The sequence below is a fragment of the Molothrus aeneus genome, chromosome 8, assembly GCF_037042795.1.
Source record: "Molothrus aeneus isolate 106 chromosome 8, BPBGC_Maene_1.0, whole genome shotgun sequence".
Taxonomy (NCBI): domain Eukaryota; kingdom Metazoa; phylum Chordata; class Aves; order Passeriformes; family Icteridae; genus Molothrus; species Molothrus aeneus.
The window spans coordinates 17,749,244-17,767,085 of NC_089653.1; the positions used below are offsets into that span (position 1 = coordinate 17,749,244).

A 17,842-nucleotide genomic window follows, 5' to 3' on the forward strand; every position below is an offset into this window, starting at 1 on the left:
CTGTTCCAGCTCTTCAAGCCTCCAAAGGTGTTTGCAGAATCTAAATCAACAGTTAGGTAATGATAAATAGACCAACAAAGTCCTATGGCCTGATTCTGCTGTGATTTGTGCTCACGTAATCCCAAAGGTACAGACATCAAGAAGTACCTTGGATGAGCATCTCATGAATGGCATAGGTTCTACAGAGGAGGCAGCAGTGTCTGTAATATATGCTCATTCATAAACAGGGGAGAAATTACCATTTGCTTCTTTCTCTCTACAGAAGAGCTTTCTGGCTTTCCTTGTTGCAGTGGGCAGCATGGTGACCCTGGGTGATGGATACTGCATTGTGAAACTTCAGGTTCCAGGGAGGCCCTACAGAGGTAGAAACAAGGAAGATCCTCTGACCTGATTGCTCTGTGGTAACTTGGCTCTCTGTGGAACTGCCAGGAAGGGCTCAAAATAAAAGGGAGGGGGAAGACATTGGAAAAACACAAGCAGGGGCCTCCAGCAGCACGATGCTAAAAGCAGGGGAAAAACAAAGTGTTTCCCTGGGCTGCGTGTGGTTGCAGCAATATTACTGCAACTGGTGGTAGCTTGCTACTGCTGTTCCAGCACATGGAGCCCATTCAGGAGTTGAAAGAGTAAAACCCAATTCCTTGTACTTTACTATTACCTGGAATTCCATTTTCAGAATAGCTGAAATAATTTTTTAACTCTTCTGTGTTTAGGTGGAGGCTTATAGAACCTGTTCTGTTTTGCTGCTGTTTTATGCAGGCTGTATATTCAATGAAAAACTGTATCCCTTTGGACACATTGAGAGGACAGAAGATTGCTACCAATGCGACTGCCAGCAAGGTAGAATGCAATGCTGTTCCCTGTAAGTTTGAATTTTTTGGTACCATCATTTCCTGTAAGATGACCACAGCTTTCCATTGCTGGGGATAAATGGGTTTGTAAGGGCACAAGGGAGCCTTTTCTCACCCAGGTCACAGAGCTAGTGAAAACCACATACAGCTGTCAATTGTTTGCACCCTTAGCTGTGTTTGCCTTTTCTCATTTTCTGCTGACTGGGAGTGGACACAAGCCTTTCCAGGCACATCCAGTTGGTGCTTGCCTTTAATTTTTAAGGAACTTGTGAACCCCTCTTTCACTGCAGTTATTGAGAAAGTGGGGGTAGGTGACTTAAGTGAGATTTCCCTATAGAGCTTCTGGTGATCTGAATCCCTTTCCTGAAGTGCTTTTCTCCAGTGAATATGCTGAACGTAGAATGACAAAGCTCTGCTCTGAAGTATTTCTCCAGCCTTCTCCTTTCCTTCTCCTGCTTTCTCAAAAGCCTAAAATACCTTGATGATGATCTTTGTCTTTATTCAGGTGGCTCAGTCCATCAGGGAGCAGCCACCACATCCTATGCAAAGTGGAAATAATGAAAAATTAAACAGAAAAAGGAAAGATGCCAAGCCCATGCTTATGTCACTTTGGAGTGCTGTGCTAGAAGTGCCTTTGCTAGTGCTGAGCATCCTGGAACATCTTCACAGTGCAGTGCACAGGGCATCATTTGAGGCTCTGGAAGCTGCAGCTGTGTTGTACTCTGCAAGCTCAGCTGCCCTTAGCCATAGTTTGACCTGTCTCACTCAGCAGTAGTTCAAGCTATAATCACTGAAGTATTGAATCTTTTATTGCTCTCAAGCTAACATTTGCTTTCTCTTTGCCTCTGACAGCTATTTGACTCCTGTTTCTTATGACAGAAAGAACTGTAAATTTGTTTTTGATAAGAAGCGCTGTCGCTATGATATGCTGCAGAGGGACGACTCCTCACAGCCATGTTCTGCTGCTTCTCTTGTGGGCTAACCCCTGCTCCAAACCTCTCTGCATCGTTGAATTCCTCTGCTTCCTAAAGATGCTTTGCCATCACAGAGAAGCACTATGACATGGGAAAATCTCATAAAAGAGAGCACCTCAGTATCTGCCTTCTGATCTCCTAAGTGTTGTAATTCAGCTTATCAGATGCATCATCAAAAAGAGTTCCTCATTTCTATCAAAAGGTCATATTCATGTACTTAATATTAGTTGTTAAGACTTTGTATTTTAAGTGATTTATAGATGTTTAACTTTTAAATTAAGTAGGATTTTATTCTACTAGTTTTCTTTGTTCAACCTGTATATATTTTTTTTTTAAATTAGAGCCTTATTACCTGTAAGGTCCCAAGAGTTTCTGTAGTATCTGGGTGCCAGTTTTCTTACAGATGAAGATGATTTTCTTAGTGCAAGAAGATTTTTGATTTGCTGCAGAACCAGTAAAAGTGTGATTGAATGACCAAAGAAAGAAATCTAAAACAGGATTTGAATCTCATGAGAATATATTCTTTATGGTTCTGGGAAGAACCAGCATATTTGTGTGATTAGCACATACTTCTAGAAGTTATCTGTGGGTGGGGAAGCCCATCTTGTACTGCAAGGGCACCTCCTCCACCACTTGTGCTTGAAGCAGGATCTGAACAGCTCAGCACAAACAAGAGCTGACACTGGAGAAGAAAGAAAATGAATTATGATGGGTTTACCAGACCAAGGAAATGTAGAGCCTTGTCTCATAGGCTCCAGAGAATAAACTGTCTTCACTGAGACCCAGAAACTGCATATAAATGTTTTAAAAGACATTTTTTACTCTCAATGTGCAATTATATTGGTTTTTCTATTACCAGAGTAGATGCCAATACTGAAACTTGCTTTTTTTTCCCCTTCTAAATAAAAATAATTTAGCAATGAAGCTCAGGAGTCTTTAATCTCCCTTGCTCAGAGCTGGGAAATGCTCAAGAACATTGCCACAGGTAATTTTTACTGATTTGGGATTTTTTATTCATGAGATTATCCATCTGCAGGAAAGCGGACTAATACATCACTCATCCTCTGTTTTGAATTTTTTATTATTTTTGCACCACCAAAAATTAATGAAATGTGTAGGGCAAAAAGAGAGAGGTACCAATTCTGTTTTCCATCCTTCACAGAAATGAAACTAAAGAAAATCTTGTTGAATTTTGGTAACTTCCTCAGAAATCCCATCAGAACTTCCCCTCCAAATGAGAAATATTTTTGTGTTGGTAAAACACTGGAGAATAAGTTTTTCCTTTTTTTATATCTACAGGTTATACCATACAAAAGCTTCTTAGAAACAACCCATTATTGTCAGAGTGAGTCCAAGTTTCAGATTCTAAAGATTTTATAGCACTCAAATTCCACCTGTTGACACCTATATGATCAGAGAATCATGGCAATACAACACATGTATTTAATCTGCTGCATATTTCACATTTTAAGGATTTCAAAAATAAAATGCCAGCTGTCATTTTGTGAAAAAAAATTACATGAAACTTGTTGCATTTTCTACCCTTTTTCAGGTGGCCATTAATTTTTGCTTTGTCAAAGAGGGGGAAAGCAATTCTCCTAGCCCCAGTTTGCTCTCAGAAAGTGATAAATTACTTTAAAGAAGTATTCCAAGACATTGTGGGGGTTTTACAGCAGGGTTTTCTGGGCTTACTTCTTCACACCACTGCATAGTGCATACTGTTATTACAAACTAAACAGCCCAAGTAGAATTCTGGTGAAACCTGCCAGAGATGCAAGTCACAAAATCTCTCATGGTGTTCTGTTCTAGTTCCTGCCCATCTCAATCAGAGAGGAAGGGTGTAGGACTAGAAATGCCAGGAAGCAGGATTTGACACATTACAGAGGAAAACAGCAAAGAAAAAAGAGAAGAGGTCCCAAAAGCCAAGATATTCTTTGGATTTGGCAGAAGAATTCTGTGGTTGCTCTCCCCATCCCAGTCTGTTCTGAGACATGCAGCAATAACTTCCAACCGTGGCATTTAGTCTTCATGAACTCAGTAGCTAACAGGTTTTAAAAATGGAAAAAAGCTCATGCTCTTTAAATAGAGCTGAATTATAGTGTAGAAGGGATATACCCAAAATTAACTGAATTTCCCCAGAAACAAGTCTAAAGGATGCTGGACTAAATAACTGTTGATATGAAATTGAAGTTAAGCCTTCTTTACTTTTGTGCATGCATGGGCAGCTTGTGTTCAAGATGAAAGAGCAGATAATTTGCTACCACCTGGAGGAACAAAGGCACACTCCCAATGCCAGTGTGGCCAGAGCAGTGTCCACTGTTGCACCATGTAAGTTCCACAAAAGCAGAGGCACTAGTGGACAGAGCTACAGCAATGCTCCAACCTGCCATCCTTCCTATAGCTAACTCCTCAAGTCATGGCTCCACAAAAAGTCTTTTTCACAAATATATGGTTTTCATTTGCTTAATCAGCTGCAGGGTCAAGATAACAAGCTGTGTTTGGAATCACTGTGGTTTTTTTAATTTGTGGAACAAACTTTTCTGTCATTATTCTGGTTCACTGAAGACTTCTCAGACTTCTTTTTACTACACATCTTGAGATGGAAGGTAGGAGTGCAGGATATTTAGCTTTTCCCATAAGCTGGAGATATCTTTTTTCCTGAATCTGCCACTCCTATTCATTTTGATTTAGTGCCTCTGGACTTCTGTTCTTGCTGGTACAATATCAGTGGCCATCTCCCTCAGTTGTACCTCTCAGACTTCAGAGATGGAGGCTGCCTTGTTGCAAGCGTGGCCTGCTATTTGTGATTGGCCCTTTAGATCTTTTTGTCTGTCCCTATGTCCCTTGCTTAGCACTGATCCTTCATCCTGGGATCATGACCTGACAGGATTTTCCAGGCTAGCTGAGAAATTATCATGTGTTTTAAAAGTGCGTTTGCACCAAGATAAAAAACCAGGTGTTTCTCATCCCACTGAAAATGCATTGAATTAAAACTGAAATTCAGCTTGGGGATGGGGACTTGGCTACACATGGAAAAAGGCAGGTGTGTTCAGATCAGAGAAGAAATGATATTATTGTCTCAATCTTGGATCTCACATGTTGAATTGAAGTCTCAATTCAAGTTTCTGCTCTGCCATCTGTTACCTGGGACAAATTGCTCGCACTGCCTGTGTACCTTGCTATAAAATTTATACAATTCTTTAATAATTCCTGTCCTAGGAGAGATCTGATGGCCTAGGCTTTGAGATTTGTGGATATATGAACCTCAGACTTAAGAAAAGTGTCCCCACCAAGATAAAACTTCCTTCTACTACCTTTACAATATGTTCTTGTGTAAACAGTGCACTGTGTATTTTAGTGTTTGCATGTGCCTTTCCTTAACACAATTATCCTTTCTCACACACAAATGTGACAAACTTTAATAAAGTAAAACCAATGTACATTATACATTGCATTGTCAGTCTAATGTCAAGAAGAGTTTATTTGTAAAATCATGTTTACTTATGATCTGTGAGCTGAAATGCTTCATGCTTCCTCTTGTCCTTCCCCTCTCAATAGTGGTGAGAATCAACATACTGGGTTTAGTGACTAGATACACAAACTGCTGTAATGGGTCCTGCACTTACTCTCCCACACAGAAATTTCACATTCTTGATCCCTCTCAAGAATGTGAGAGTAGTACTGAAATGCTGGCCTAAGAAACAAAGTTCTTGGACTGCCTTCATTTTAGCATACCTCTTCTAGCTTTGAGCTGTCCATAGATATTAGCTGGATTCTTGGGCTGTTTTAGTAACATGACTGCTCTGAAATCATGCTGTATTTCTCTCTCTGTTGGTTGCCTTGCACTAAAACACACAAGAAAAAAATGAGTTGGTCATCTTGCATTACTCGGATTATCTCTGTTGTTATCAGTGAGATGTAGCCAGAGACTCCAGCTGAAGAACTAGAGTAAAATAGCAAGGTAAATCTTCAATAAAGTCTCCAAGACTTCTCTCTGCCTTAGGAAGAAAGAGGATACTCTATCCATCAGCATCAGAATAAGTGGAAAGGAGGCGCAGAAGTGGGCAGAGCAATGATATTCTTACAATGTTTTTAGTAAGAAATAAACCAGTTGGGAAGCCAACATAAGATTTCCACAGAGCTACATCTGTTAAACAAACCTGTTCCCCACACACGCAGGGCACCTATCATCCTGTGCATGAACAACATGAGGAAATGTGATGTTACGTGGGTCACAAATGACCCAAATAATTACATGAGCAGACTATCCTCATAGGGTTTGCTGCTGTAAGTATTTTCAGCACCACAGCATTTTGTTGGGTTTCTCTGAATTCACAGATCATGCAAAAAGGCTTCTTCATTGTCCCTTAACACTGCTCAGAGTGACCTTAGGCAGGTCACTCTCTGCTGTGGCCCAAAGAAAACTGTTTGCAAGTTCCCTCCACAGCTTGCATAGCTCTTTGCATAGCTTGCACCTAGAAAACAGGGGAGGTCCTGCACTGGGAGCAGCTGGGCAGTCTGGAAGGTTGAGAAAGAAAATACACCAGCATGTTGGTCAGAAGTTTAGGTTTTTCAGAGTTGAGCAACAAGCACATCCTTTGTCACTCAACATCAACAGACAAAGTTGTCTTTTCTTTAATTTTGGCTGTAACAAATTCCATAAGTTTCACTCCAGTACACCTGCATCACAAATTTCCGTGTGACTGATTTTTGTTCACACACAGGAACTGCTGCAGGGTGCCTGAGAAGCAAAATATTGCATGCTAAGTACATAACACTCAGGAGGAAAAAAAAAATGAAATAGCTCAGTAATTTTAACAGAATAAATGCAGTGCAATTGGATGGTCCTTTTATTCCAAAATATCATGGAACATTTGTTCCAGATCACCTCTGAGGACATGGAGGAGCCAATACCTCGAGCAGGAGGTATCTATGCTACTTGCCACAGTATTGTCAGCCTAGAGGAAATTGTTACTTCCCAATACCTAAAGGTTACAAAGAGCCAGCATGAAAACCTAGGGCACATCCTTAGGCATCTCACAGGTGTTCATCAATTAGGTCAGGCAGTACCGAAGCAGGATGTGAGAAGGGATACTGTGAACTCTCTCCATCTTGACTGAACCAGCACCAAAGGCAGCTTTGGCCTAGGATCAGGGTGTAATACTTCACTGTCCTACTGTGCCTTTCCGCCTCCCCTTTAACTGGAAAATGAACAGTCTGAAACACCGACAGTATCCCAAACCACAATGCTGTTCAACTGGCTCCATACAGATTTCTGAGAGATTCAAAGGGGATATGTGGACTGTTGATTTCAATAATGAAATTCTCAGGGCTGACATGTCCACTCCACTGATTAGGAGTCAAGGGTATGGTAGTTATCCTCCATTTCAGGGCAGGGGGTAAATCAGCGCTGCCAAGTCTAACTTACTATGGACAGGCTGATTGTCACAGCTTTATCAAACACCTGCAAGCACTTCATCTCTTTTCTGTCACCCCAAAGAGTGATAGTCTAGTAACTGAAGAAAAACCAATTTACCCAACTTTCTGAGTTGAAAGCCAGCTGAGATATCACTGGAAGTAGTGGTCTCACTGTGACCTGCATTGCACTAATTCTGGCCTTCTCTCATAGACTGCCTGAGCTACCTCTCAACTCTGGAGTTTGAGTAGAAGATGTGAAGTAGCCAACCCAACTTGGAGTTCTGCCTCTACTCCCAAAACGACACAAGAAGTCACCACAATTATGCAGTCAGAGTAATTAATTCAGGTATTGCAAACTGTGCAGCTCTGGTAATAAGGGATAAACTTCATCACCAAGAAGAGCCACAAAGTTTGAAATACTTGAACCTTGTAGGTGAAAGCTAAGCAAAAGGGGACCATACTGGACCTCTTTGCTATCAAATTACTGTCCTTGGAAAGTGTGTCTGCCCCTGACATATACAGCCTCTGCAGAAAAGGAACAGTTTTTCACTGTCTACAAGAATTAAAAAATGTAATGCCTATTTCTTCATAGAGGACCTGAGCATATGGATATTCTACATGATGGAAAGCTGAAGAAGGAAGAAAATGGTTATTTAGGACCCAGGTTTTAAACCCTAGATGGTTGAAACTAAGCATGCAATTTTGTTGTGATTGACAACCATCATGTCTCTAATGGTTTTCTCAGGGCAAGTGCTAATATTCCTTCTAGGCTTCAAAACTGCTTCCTGTAATTGCCTCCTAACTCTGATGTGGCACAAAAGCCACACCTATTTCTCCAGTGTCTGTTAGAACAAACCTTTCTTCCTGTGTGTAATTGCCTTATCTTAATGCCCACCCCATGAAGTCATTTTGCAGGAACTTCATTGGTGCTAGACATGCATGGTCAGTTTGCTCAAGGGCTGTTATCACAAATTCCCTCTCTATATAAGGTCTCTGAGAAGATGAGCTTTCCATCTCCCTTCTGGAAGTCTCATAATTCTGCAAGAATGGTGAGTCCTTACATCTTGTAGTGTAAAAGACCATGGTATATTGCTATGGATTTTAAAGGAGTTTCTGTTGGATTTATCTCAGTACTTGGCACATTATGAAACTTGAAGAATGTATAAATTCTGTATTATGAGAGCAAGAGTCAAAGAGAGGCAAAGGCAGGTAAGAACTTGGGGTGAAAAATCAGGATAATATCTGAACACTTCCGTAAACTCAAAAAAAGGTATCTTGATTTTTACTCCTTTGTCAATCTGATGCAGGTTTGTGGGTTTTAACCTCTCTTCTGCAAAATGAAACACTAAATTTGCCTCCTCTCATCTCTCAGTAGTGACTTCCTTTTATAAGTCACCAGTCCTATTCTGTCTGAAACGACTCACATACAGTATGTGTATGTGATTGTTTATTCCTGGTCTACGTGGAATAAACTTTTCTTCTCTTACCCTTCAAACATTTCAAACTAATATTGAAACTTCAGCTGAATTTTCAGAAAAAAAACCTCACTAACAAAGGTCACAGAATATAGAATTACCTAGGTTGTAAGTGACACCTGCAAGTAAGGTACAGGGCCAAGACCTGAGTGTTCAACTTCAGCTGAAGTTATTTCACTTGTTCCTAATCTTTCAATATTAGGGTGAAACATTCTGTAGTTCTACAGACTGCAGTAAAGAAGTTTTTGCAACTATGAGATTAGTGGGAAAAAGCAAATGATGACCAAGCCTATAGATAAAAAAAGGACTAGAAAATTTAATGGGTAATGCAAAGGAATAGAACACACATCTTTCACAAACAGTAGCTGGGTCTAGCAGTCAATGCTTGATCTTAACAACTTGGAAAGACAGACATTTTTCCCCCTCCCAAGTGATGCTCTGCCTCTGCTTCTTCAAAATGGTTCTGTATTCCTGATAAGTGTGTTAAAGTGTGTAAACTGAAAAAGACAATTGGATTTTAATTTGAAACCACTGTGTATTTCGTTGTTATCAATCATCAAGACATCTTAATAGCTACTGAAGGATTGATATGAATTCTGTTCTCTTGTTCAGAACACCATCTTGGCCTGCCTTCTTGTTCTTGCCATCAGCGTGCCACTGTCTGATGCTTCTTGTTTCTATATGCCATTCAAGCCAGGGATGTCTAATGGTGTGGTTGTAGGTAAGAACTGCCTTCAACTTGACAGACATCATCAGAATCACTGCTTGATTTGTCCATTCTGTGCAATTCATCACAATTTAGAAATAAATGGAAACAGTGGAGAGGAATTAAAGGGAAATGGGAGGGCAATGGGGTATGGAGAGCAACATAATATAATATGTTATTAAAAGAACAAGTTATCTGGGGAGCTTCACACAGACCAAATTACTAACTATCTTTTTCCAGGGAAGTAGCAGAGTTTTAGTTTACTCATCTGCATGAAGTAGCAAGTCATATTTTTACCATGGAACCACATCTAGGAATCAGAGAAGGGAGAAGTGTAAGTGTGTGTTGTCAGTATAAAACAGATTTATAAGTATTCAGTAAATTCCACACAATTTACTCATGTCTTGTTTCTGTATCCCAAAACAAATTCCTAAAAGCAGAATGGCTGCATCCCTTGAGTCTGTATCTGCCCTTCCTGAACACAGCTAGTCCGTCACTCTACAGATGAGTGGAGCTGCAGGAAAAAAAGTTCCCAAAAGAGAAGCATGATATTTTTTTGACACAACAGGAGTTGATGCATGCCAATATGCAAAAACCTCCTAAGTGGTCTAAAATACAGTTTTACCTGGGAAAGCTGTTACTATTACTTGAAGAAATGAGTTAACATCGCCAAAGAAAAGAACATTTACAGATGAAGACACAAACTAGAAGCCCCACCACTCTCTCTTCTGTTTGCATAAAATTCTGCTTCCCAGATCAGTTACTTAGGAGGCCTATGGTCTATTCTTTGACTGTTGAATAGGAACTTTACATCCAACATTTGCATTCTTCCTGCAGCTGAGGACTGGGAAAAGTTTTTTGACCAGATGTAGTCTTGCTTTAAAGGAGGAGTCAACAAGAGATGGTGTTAATAGGAAAGTCAAAGCCTTTTTTTAATTCTGGCCAGGTCTGTGTCTAGTTGGCTTTCTGCTGGATTCTTCAAATTCCATACTTGAAGATGAACTGCACCAGGAAACCCCATGCTGTTAAGAACCTCAGGAGACAGAAAGACACAGGTCTCTCTTCTCCATGCATTAAAGTAGCACACCCTGCTCTCTTGGGGAACCCCTGTGTTTGGCACATAGGGATGTTAATGCAAAAAGCCAGCAAAGATCCCACCCATTTTGTACATCCAACAGTTAGTGTAATGGTCTGACACTGAAGGCTGCTCATACACTGCATTTTCAGGCTGCCTTGATGGGGAAGGAAAGGTCCACGAATTTGATTCCCACTGGAGAACTGAGGACTGCAACGATTGCTCCTGTTCCAAGACTGGAATTGGCTGCTGCACTAGGTGAGTTCAGAGCAGCAGTGGGGTTTTTCCTCTGCTGCCATGATACAGCACAAACCACTTCCCTTTGCACAGGAGTTCCTGAGAAATAACAATAATCCTTCTCCCACTCACTTCCTATGACAAAGTTATGCATTAATCCAACACCATCCTCACTGAACATGCAAGAAATTCCTCTGAAAAACAGAGGTTGTATTTAACAAATAATTCTTGATTTAAAATAAAATGAGAATTTAATTCTTCTCTGGGCTAAAACATCAGGGAAGTTATTGATTCAAGAGAGAACACTCAGAAATTTCTATTGATCCTAGTCCAGATCTTCCCAAAGCCACACATTACCTCACTTTCCTCTGAGAAGCAGCTTAAGGTACCTTGGCTGTAATGTCTTCCACAGTGATACCCAACCACTCATGCAATATTAGTTACATACCGTGGATGAAGAGAAAAAGCAGTGATACTGGAATAGCAAATAAGCACAACAAACATCCTTTGGGTGTAGATCAGAAAAGTTAGAACTTCCCTTTTCTGCTCCAAAAGTCTCCTCAGTATAGCCTCTTCATACCAAAGGTGCAGATACCACCTGAAGTGGAAGCTGCTTATTTCTTAGTCTTATCACCTCTTTTTCTTTTCCCAATCACAGCTATATGACACCAGTCGACTATGATGAAGAGAAATGTGAAAGCATTTTCAACAAGGAGACTTGCTCTTATAAAGTAGTGGAGAAAGATGATCACTCAAAAGAATGCCCAGTCCATTCATGGGTGGGGTAACAGAAGAACGGTGTGTTGGGGGAATATTTCCTTTTATTGTTCTGATGGTTCTCTCACAAATTCAAAACCACTAAAAATGCAACTGTTAAGTGAAATCTACTCCTAAAACACAACATATAATGAAACTGAGTATCTACTCACAAAAATCTCCCTTGGTTTCTCTGCCTTATGCTTCACCATGACTAAAGAACTGACCTGTTCTTTCCTTGAGATCAGACCTTAAAGGTGGCATTTTAAAGCATCCTTGGTAGCTGCTAATCTGTGTTCTTCTCTTGTCATGTTTCAGTGCCAAGGAGCATATTCTATAATCTATGCACACCTGCATCTTAAAGCTAAAATAAAATCAAATAAACCATTGGAAATTTATGTGACTTATTTTCTTCTTTAAGGATGAAAACCAAAAGAATTAAAATTCCAAAAACCGTGGGAAAAAATGAAAAGCTACCTGAAAATCTTTCTGAATGCTCTGTTTTCTGTAATGTCTTACATTATTAACTTTTGTCCTCTATGTCTTCCTGGAGACCAAGTATGGATTGCAAGATCTACCAGCTACCCATAAAGTATAATTAGAGGCCTCTTCTAATGACACCATGCCTAGTACAGACTCCAGCACTTCAGGGTTGAGGCTAGAGGACTTGAAAATAATTTCTGAGAAACAACTCCACCCTGGCGCATTGAAACAGTAGGGTTGCTCTTTCTAATTTTCACCAAAGGAGGTGACACTGAAAGGGGAGCAGTGTGGATAGAGAGAGATGTTTTACCAGGGAAGGCAGTGATAAGTCAAGGAGTAAAGGTTTTAAAATAAAAGAGGCTACATTCAGATTAGACACAAGGGAGAAATTCTTTAATATGAGGCCAGTGAGACACTGGAACAGGTTGCTCAGAGAACTTGCAGATGCACCATCTTTGGAAGTGTTTTAGGCCAGTTTGGACAAGGTTTGAGAAACCTGGTTTAGTGGAAGGCGTCCCTGCTCTCAGCAGGAGGGCTGGACTAGATGACCTCTAAAGGTCCCTTCCAACCCAAACCATTCTTTTGACATCTTTCTGCCTGCAACAGACTTCGAGGCGCAGTTGTAAGGCAAGTCTACAGAGAACACCAAGTCATAAGTAAGTTGTGACCAAAGATTTACTTTCCTTTTTTAAGGCTGAGTAGACATATGCACCCAAATTCCAGAAAAAACAGCGTGAAGCAGCACTCCTACACAATCCAGAGCTATTTAATCACATTTTAAATCCATCCAAGCACCTTTCTCCACCATCTGCCAAGTCCTCTTAGATGTGGATCTACCCTGTTTGCTATGACAAAATAGGAAAGGTTCATTTCCTGCCTGACCCAAAACACCTCACAGAGCACTCTGCTCTCTTCTTGTCTGCTCCAAGTTTCAACATGGAAACAGATGATTTTACCTATTGCATCTAGTTTTGGACACCAGAAGCACAGCAGGGCTCCCTTCTGTAGCAAGGAGTCTAGCTAATGGAAGAGAACAAAACCCTCAACAAAACCCTGGAAAAACAGAAACAGAGCATACAAAACTCTGCTTTGAACTTCTCACTTTTGCCAAGTTATGTTTTGCCTTTGTATTTCTCTACTTCAGCATTCACAGCTAGAGTCCCATACAAAGAATATATGCCCCAGCCTCAAAACTTTTAGATCATAACACCACTAGATTCACATAGTGGAAAGAAAATACTCACAGGAAAGTTTCCTCCACTATCCTGTCAGGTTAAAGGTTTAGGAGGCTCTGCAGAACCTTGAGGGGCAAATCCCAGCTAGAGCAGGATAGGTTTTGTGCTCTCTTACCCCAGATTTCCCTTTCATCTCCTGAAGCTTTCCTGCACAAGGAGAAGTAGTTTTGGATACCTGGCCCTCCTCTTCCAGTAAGTGTTTTTAAGGCAAGTCTTTTAAATATTGGAAAGGTGTTCTTGTCCTAGAAATGAAATCTAGTGCTTAGCCTACCAAAGCTTTTAAATCAAACACCAGAAAACACGTATAAATCTGATGCAAGTTTTCCTATTAAACAATGCTTATCACCTGAATCTTAATAGCTTTTTACCCATTCATGTTTTGTGTCCAATAAGATTTTTGCCCTAATCTTAAAATGAAAATCCAACTTAAACAAGGAAAGCACATATCTCATTTACATTATATGCGTACCAAGGAAGCCATAGATTTTCAGTTCACATTCTGCTCTGTGCCAATTTTAAAACCTCAGGTAAATTCAATTCATGAGAATTTTGCTTCTTTACTTTGCTCTTAGTTAACTCTTCTGTTGGTATGGAGGAAAGTTTGCGTTAGCACCTCTTCAAAGCCTGAAAGTTTCTTTTAGAAACTAATGTTGTGTGCATGTTTCCTTGGGTCAAGCTGTGGTTTATTTAAGGGTGAAACTGATTGGAATTGAATTGATTTGCTTTATGACAGGTATATACATGAAACTGTAGCACACACAAGTCATATGACCAATCTAAAACACACAGCAAGCCTGGGTTACTTTAACCCAGTATTCTTCCCCATACTCAAAATTCTGTTTTCACATTTTATTTATTGCAGGAGGTCTCAAGCACTGACCCATGTTCTTTACACTGCTCCAAGGCTTCAGTGCTTTTGCACAGCCAGTGCTTCCAGTGGATCTCCATCGAGGACTGCTGATAAACTGCAGTGTGCTTGAATTCTTGAATTCTTGAATTCTTTGCACAGAGGGAAGTCAGTATCACCCAGCACAAGTGGTGGCCAGACTGCTGCTGCAGCACTCCTAATAAGTAGCAAACCATCTTCTCACTGAAAAAGGCCATGCCACTCAGGTAGTAGTTTTAGGGAAAATTGTAAATTTCATTTGATTTCCCAGGAGCTGCATGAGCATTAGGTGTAGGGTCCTCCTAATGACTCACTCCCCTGAGTTTAGCTAAAAATGGAGTCAGTCAGCTGTCAGAGCCAGCAGAAATACCAGTTTCCCTGATTAACTTCTCTAAAACAGATTGACACAAACCATTTTAAAGTCAGGTCAGATTTATTTTTGTGCTTTAACGCAATTTTGAGGCCCACCATAGTGTTTAGTAATTAAGCAATACATTTAGGTAGTTTTGAAACACAAGGTAAAGCAATAGACATCCAGCAGATCATGTCTAAAGCCACTGAAGTCTTCCAAAGAAATGTTTTCAATGTGGGCAAGTTGCAATTAAACTATAGAGCTGCCCCTATTCAGACCCTTGGTGACATGGAGCCACCATCTCGCCACCCCTCTGATTTGGGGGGGAATCACAGAGCCCAGTCCCTCCAGCTCCAGGCCTCTCCTCAGAAAAGATAGGGTCTTTGTAATTGTCAAAATCTTCCAGGGCAGAATTGCCTCTTTGGCTGGGCTCTGAGTCCCTGTTTTAGCCAAACCACTCCATGATTTGACCAGTTTACTTTGGCACCTGCCCTGACAGATGCAGGAGCGAGACAAACAGGGAAAGAAGGTGCTGGATGTTCCTCTCATTGCTTCACAGAACTCAGGCAGGGGAGGCACATTAACTGTTGCTGTTCCCCCACAAGCCAGTAAAGGAAGTTGTTCCACTTAAGTCAGAGTGTCTAGAACTGGGCTGTGAGCACTTCCAGCACAACAGAGCCCAAGGGAGAAGGTACAGAGGGAAAGCAGCAAACTGACATAGTCACCATTTCTCGAGGTACTCAGCCTTCCCAGCCATCACCTAGGCTGAGAGAACTCATCCTTCCCTTAAAAGAGGATCTGTGCTTAACATGGCAGCCCCAGAAGACAACTTCATTTACAACTGCACAACAGAGAATCCACTCTCCTCATTTTAATAATTTGGCATGGAAAACCTTGTTTGTCTCAAGAGGAAATGTCCAAGCAGGTCAGCAAGAAGATGAACAGAGTCAGGTTCAGCCTCTTCTCTGCTCCAGATCCCACAGACAATTCACTCAATGTTTCAGGCTTCCATAAGCATTTGAGGTTTTTTATTCTCAATTCATCCAAGATGATTTTTTTTTTTTTTTTAGGGCACAGTGCACACAGAATACTTGAATACAACATGCTTCAGTTTCAGGAGGTAGTTAACAGGCACCTCTGGAAGCAATAGCCTTGGTCACACTTCAGTTTCCTATTCTATGTGTATATTTTATACATATAAATGTATTTGCCTATCTGAGAAAGAGCAAAAATTATATGAAAGTTATTAATACAGTTATTTCTCTCCAAGGAGAGAAGGATAACCAACTAATTTAGAAATAATTTAAAGTAAGAGAATAATTTGGAACCCATCATGCTCTTCAAGTCAGAATTGCTTATTACATTTTCCTGCAACTATATTCTTATTGGAGATATTATCCACTGTAACACTTATTTCTCTTCAAGACAGAGCACAAGATTTGTCAAGAATTATAGCAGGGACAGAGAAGAAGTGGCTCTGGTCTCTTGCTATACTAGACCCCAATCAATTGGTTTACCATGAAAATAAAACCAAATTCACAGTAGCATAAGAGCTTTGTTATGTGTTCACCTTGTTGCCTTTGCTAACAAGTTACTTTGAGTAGATAATTCCTGTCAAAGAGAAATTCATTTATTTAAAGACTACCAGAGAAAGAGTATTTCCTCAAAGCACTTCATTAGACACCACAACTGTTTCCTGCAGCAGAACTGCACACAGAGAGCATGATCTACCAAAATCATAAGGTTAACACAAAACTTGACAGCTGTACTGCAAAGCTAAAAGCAAAGTACAACAGAAGCTCTTAAGTCTCTTGCTAAGTTCATGCAAACAAATAAAGAATGATTCAGCTCCTCTGTCACAACAAACAGTGGCCACCTCCTCCATAACTGTTACTTGACTCCAAATCCCTCAGGAGACCACACTTGTTCTGCCATTTCCCCTTCTGTCCCAAAACCACTTTCAGTGCAGCTTTGCTTCCTCTAGCTCTTTGTCAATCAGTGGAAGCTAACGAGTTCAGGCATACCAATCAAGTGCCCAATTAAAGACAGGTGTGCTAAAAGAGCCACACTAATGGAATTAATGCAACTCATTAGGCTGGGAATGCTCTGGCAACTTTTGAAACTTGTTATGCCTATGCTCCAATTCAGTAAAGCATTGAATTCCTGCAGCCCTAATGTAACCACAGTGGTATGTGCTAATTTTTCTGGCTGGTTCTGAGAGGCAGCCTCACATACTGTGTGTTTTAACAGTCTAATGTCACAAAGACCTGGACACCTCTGGTAAGATATGTATTGAAGGAAATGTCCTCATTTTACTGTTGCAGAAACAACATTGCCTTTGGTGTCTGACTCCCGCTGTGTTCGAGGCAGGACATGCATACGGTGAAATAAAATGGAACTTTTTCTTTCTTTGCCTTCCTCAGTCCTTAGCATTGCTTCTGGATTGAGACAATACACATCTCATCTCATTTTTGCTGCCAAAAAGGTGCTACCTCGTCATGCTGATCTGCCTCTAGTCCCCAGGCCTGGATTTGCTTCAGCAGCTGAGAGATACATAACTACAGCTAGTTCCTGCTAAGTATGAACATAATGTGTCTTGTATAAAATAATTGAAAATATAATCAATCAGGCTGAGAACAGTGGACTTTCCACATCACTGCACGGTATGAATGACCTGTCCTGTACCTCCTCACAGCAGGTCAGTTGAACAATAGTGTCCTTTCCCTGCTGGTCCTTGATGGCCTGCCAGTTCTGCAGCCACTGCTTTCTGGTGGTCAGATTTCTCCCCTGACACCAGTGCTGATGCAGAGCAGCCACTGTATCTGCTGGAGTTTCTTCTGATTCACACCAGCACAATGGAGTTCAAGATGCCAAAGTATGCCAGTGCACAAAAGGAGCCTTTGCAAGGCTTTTTGAGGTGGCACCTTCTGATTGATGATCGGAACAGGTTAGAGCGTCCATTGGGAGCACGTTCACATCGCCTCCCTTTGCACTGACCATTGTTTCCTCACTGTATATAAACAGACACTACTCCTCATTATTATATGTGAGCAGCCCATGCAAGTATGGTAAGTTATCAGCTTTGTGTGTGTGTGTATGTATGTGATGTTTTTACACTGGAAGTATTTCTATATTTGATTTTACTTGGAATAGTAGGACTATTCCATAACTCTGTGCTAGACCTTTGAAAAAAACCCCTTAATTAAAAAAAAAATATCTTGTTTTCTTTCTAGAAATTCTTGCTTGTTTTTTGCTTGATCCTTCTCTTCTCAAGAACTCTGTGCGTTCCTGCTCGCTGTTACCTTAGACCAGCCAGAAAATATGGTAAGAATGGCAAATATATTAAACATTCCTGAAACATTAATTTGGAGATTCAAAGGTTTTTTTCTTAGAAATG

General features: G+C 40.6%; 1 protein-coding gene across 1 annotated transcript; it reads left to right on the forward strand.

The window, feature by feature from the left end:
• Window positions 1-820: 820 nt before the first annotated feature.
• MSMB (microseminoprotein beta) lies at window positions 821-11,521 on the forward strand. Its single transcript, XM_066555100.1, is given in 4 exon segments — window positions 821-859; window positions 9,328-9,436; window positions 10,649-10,754; window positions 11,392-11,521. Coding segments are annotated over 4 exon segments (384 nt in total).
• The last annotated feature ends 6,321 nt before the right edge of the window (window positions 11,522-17,842 follow it).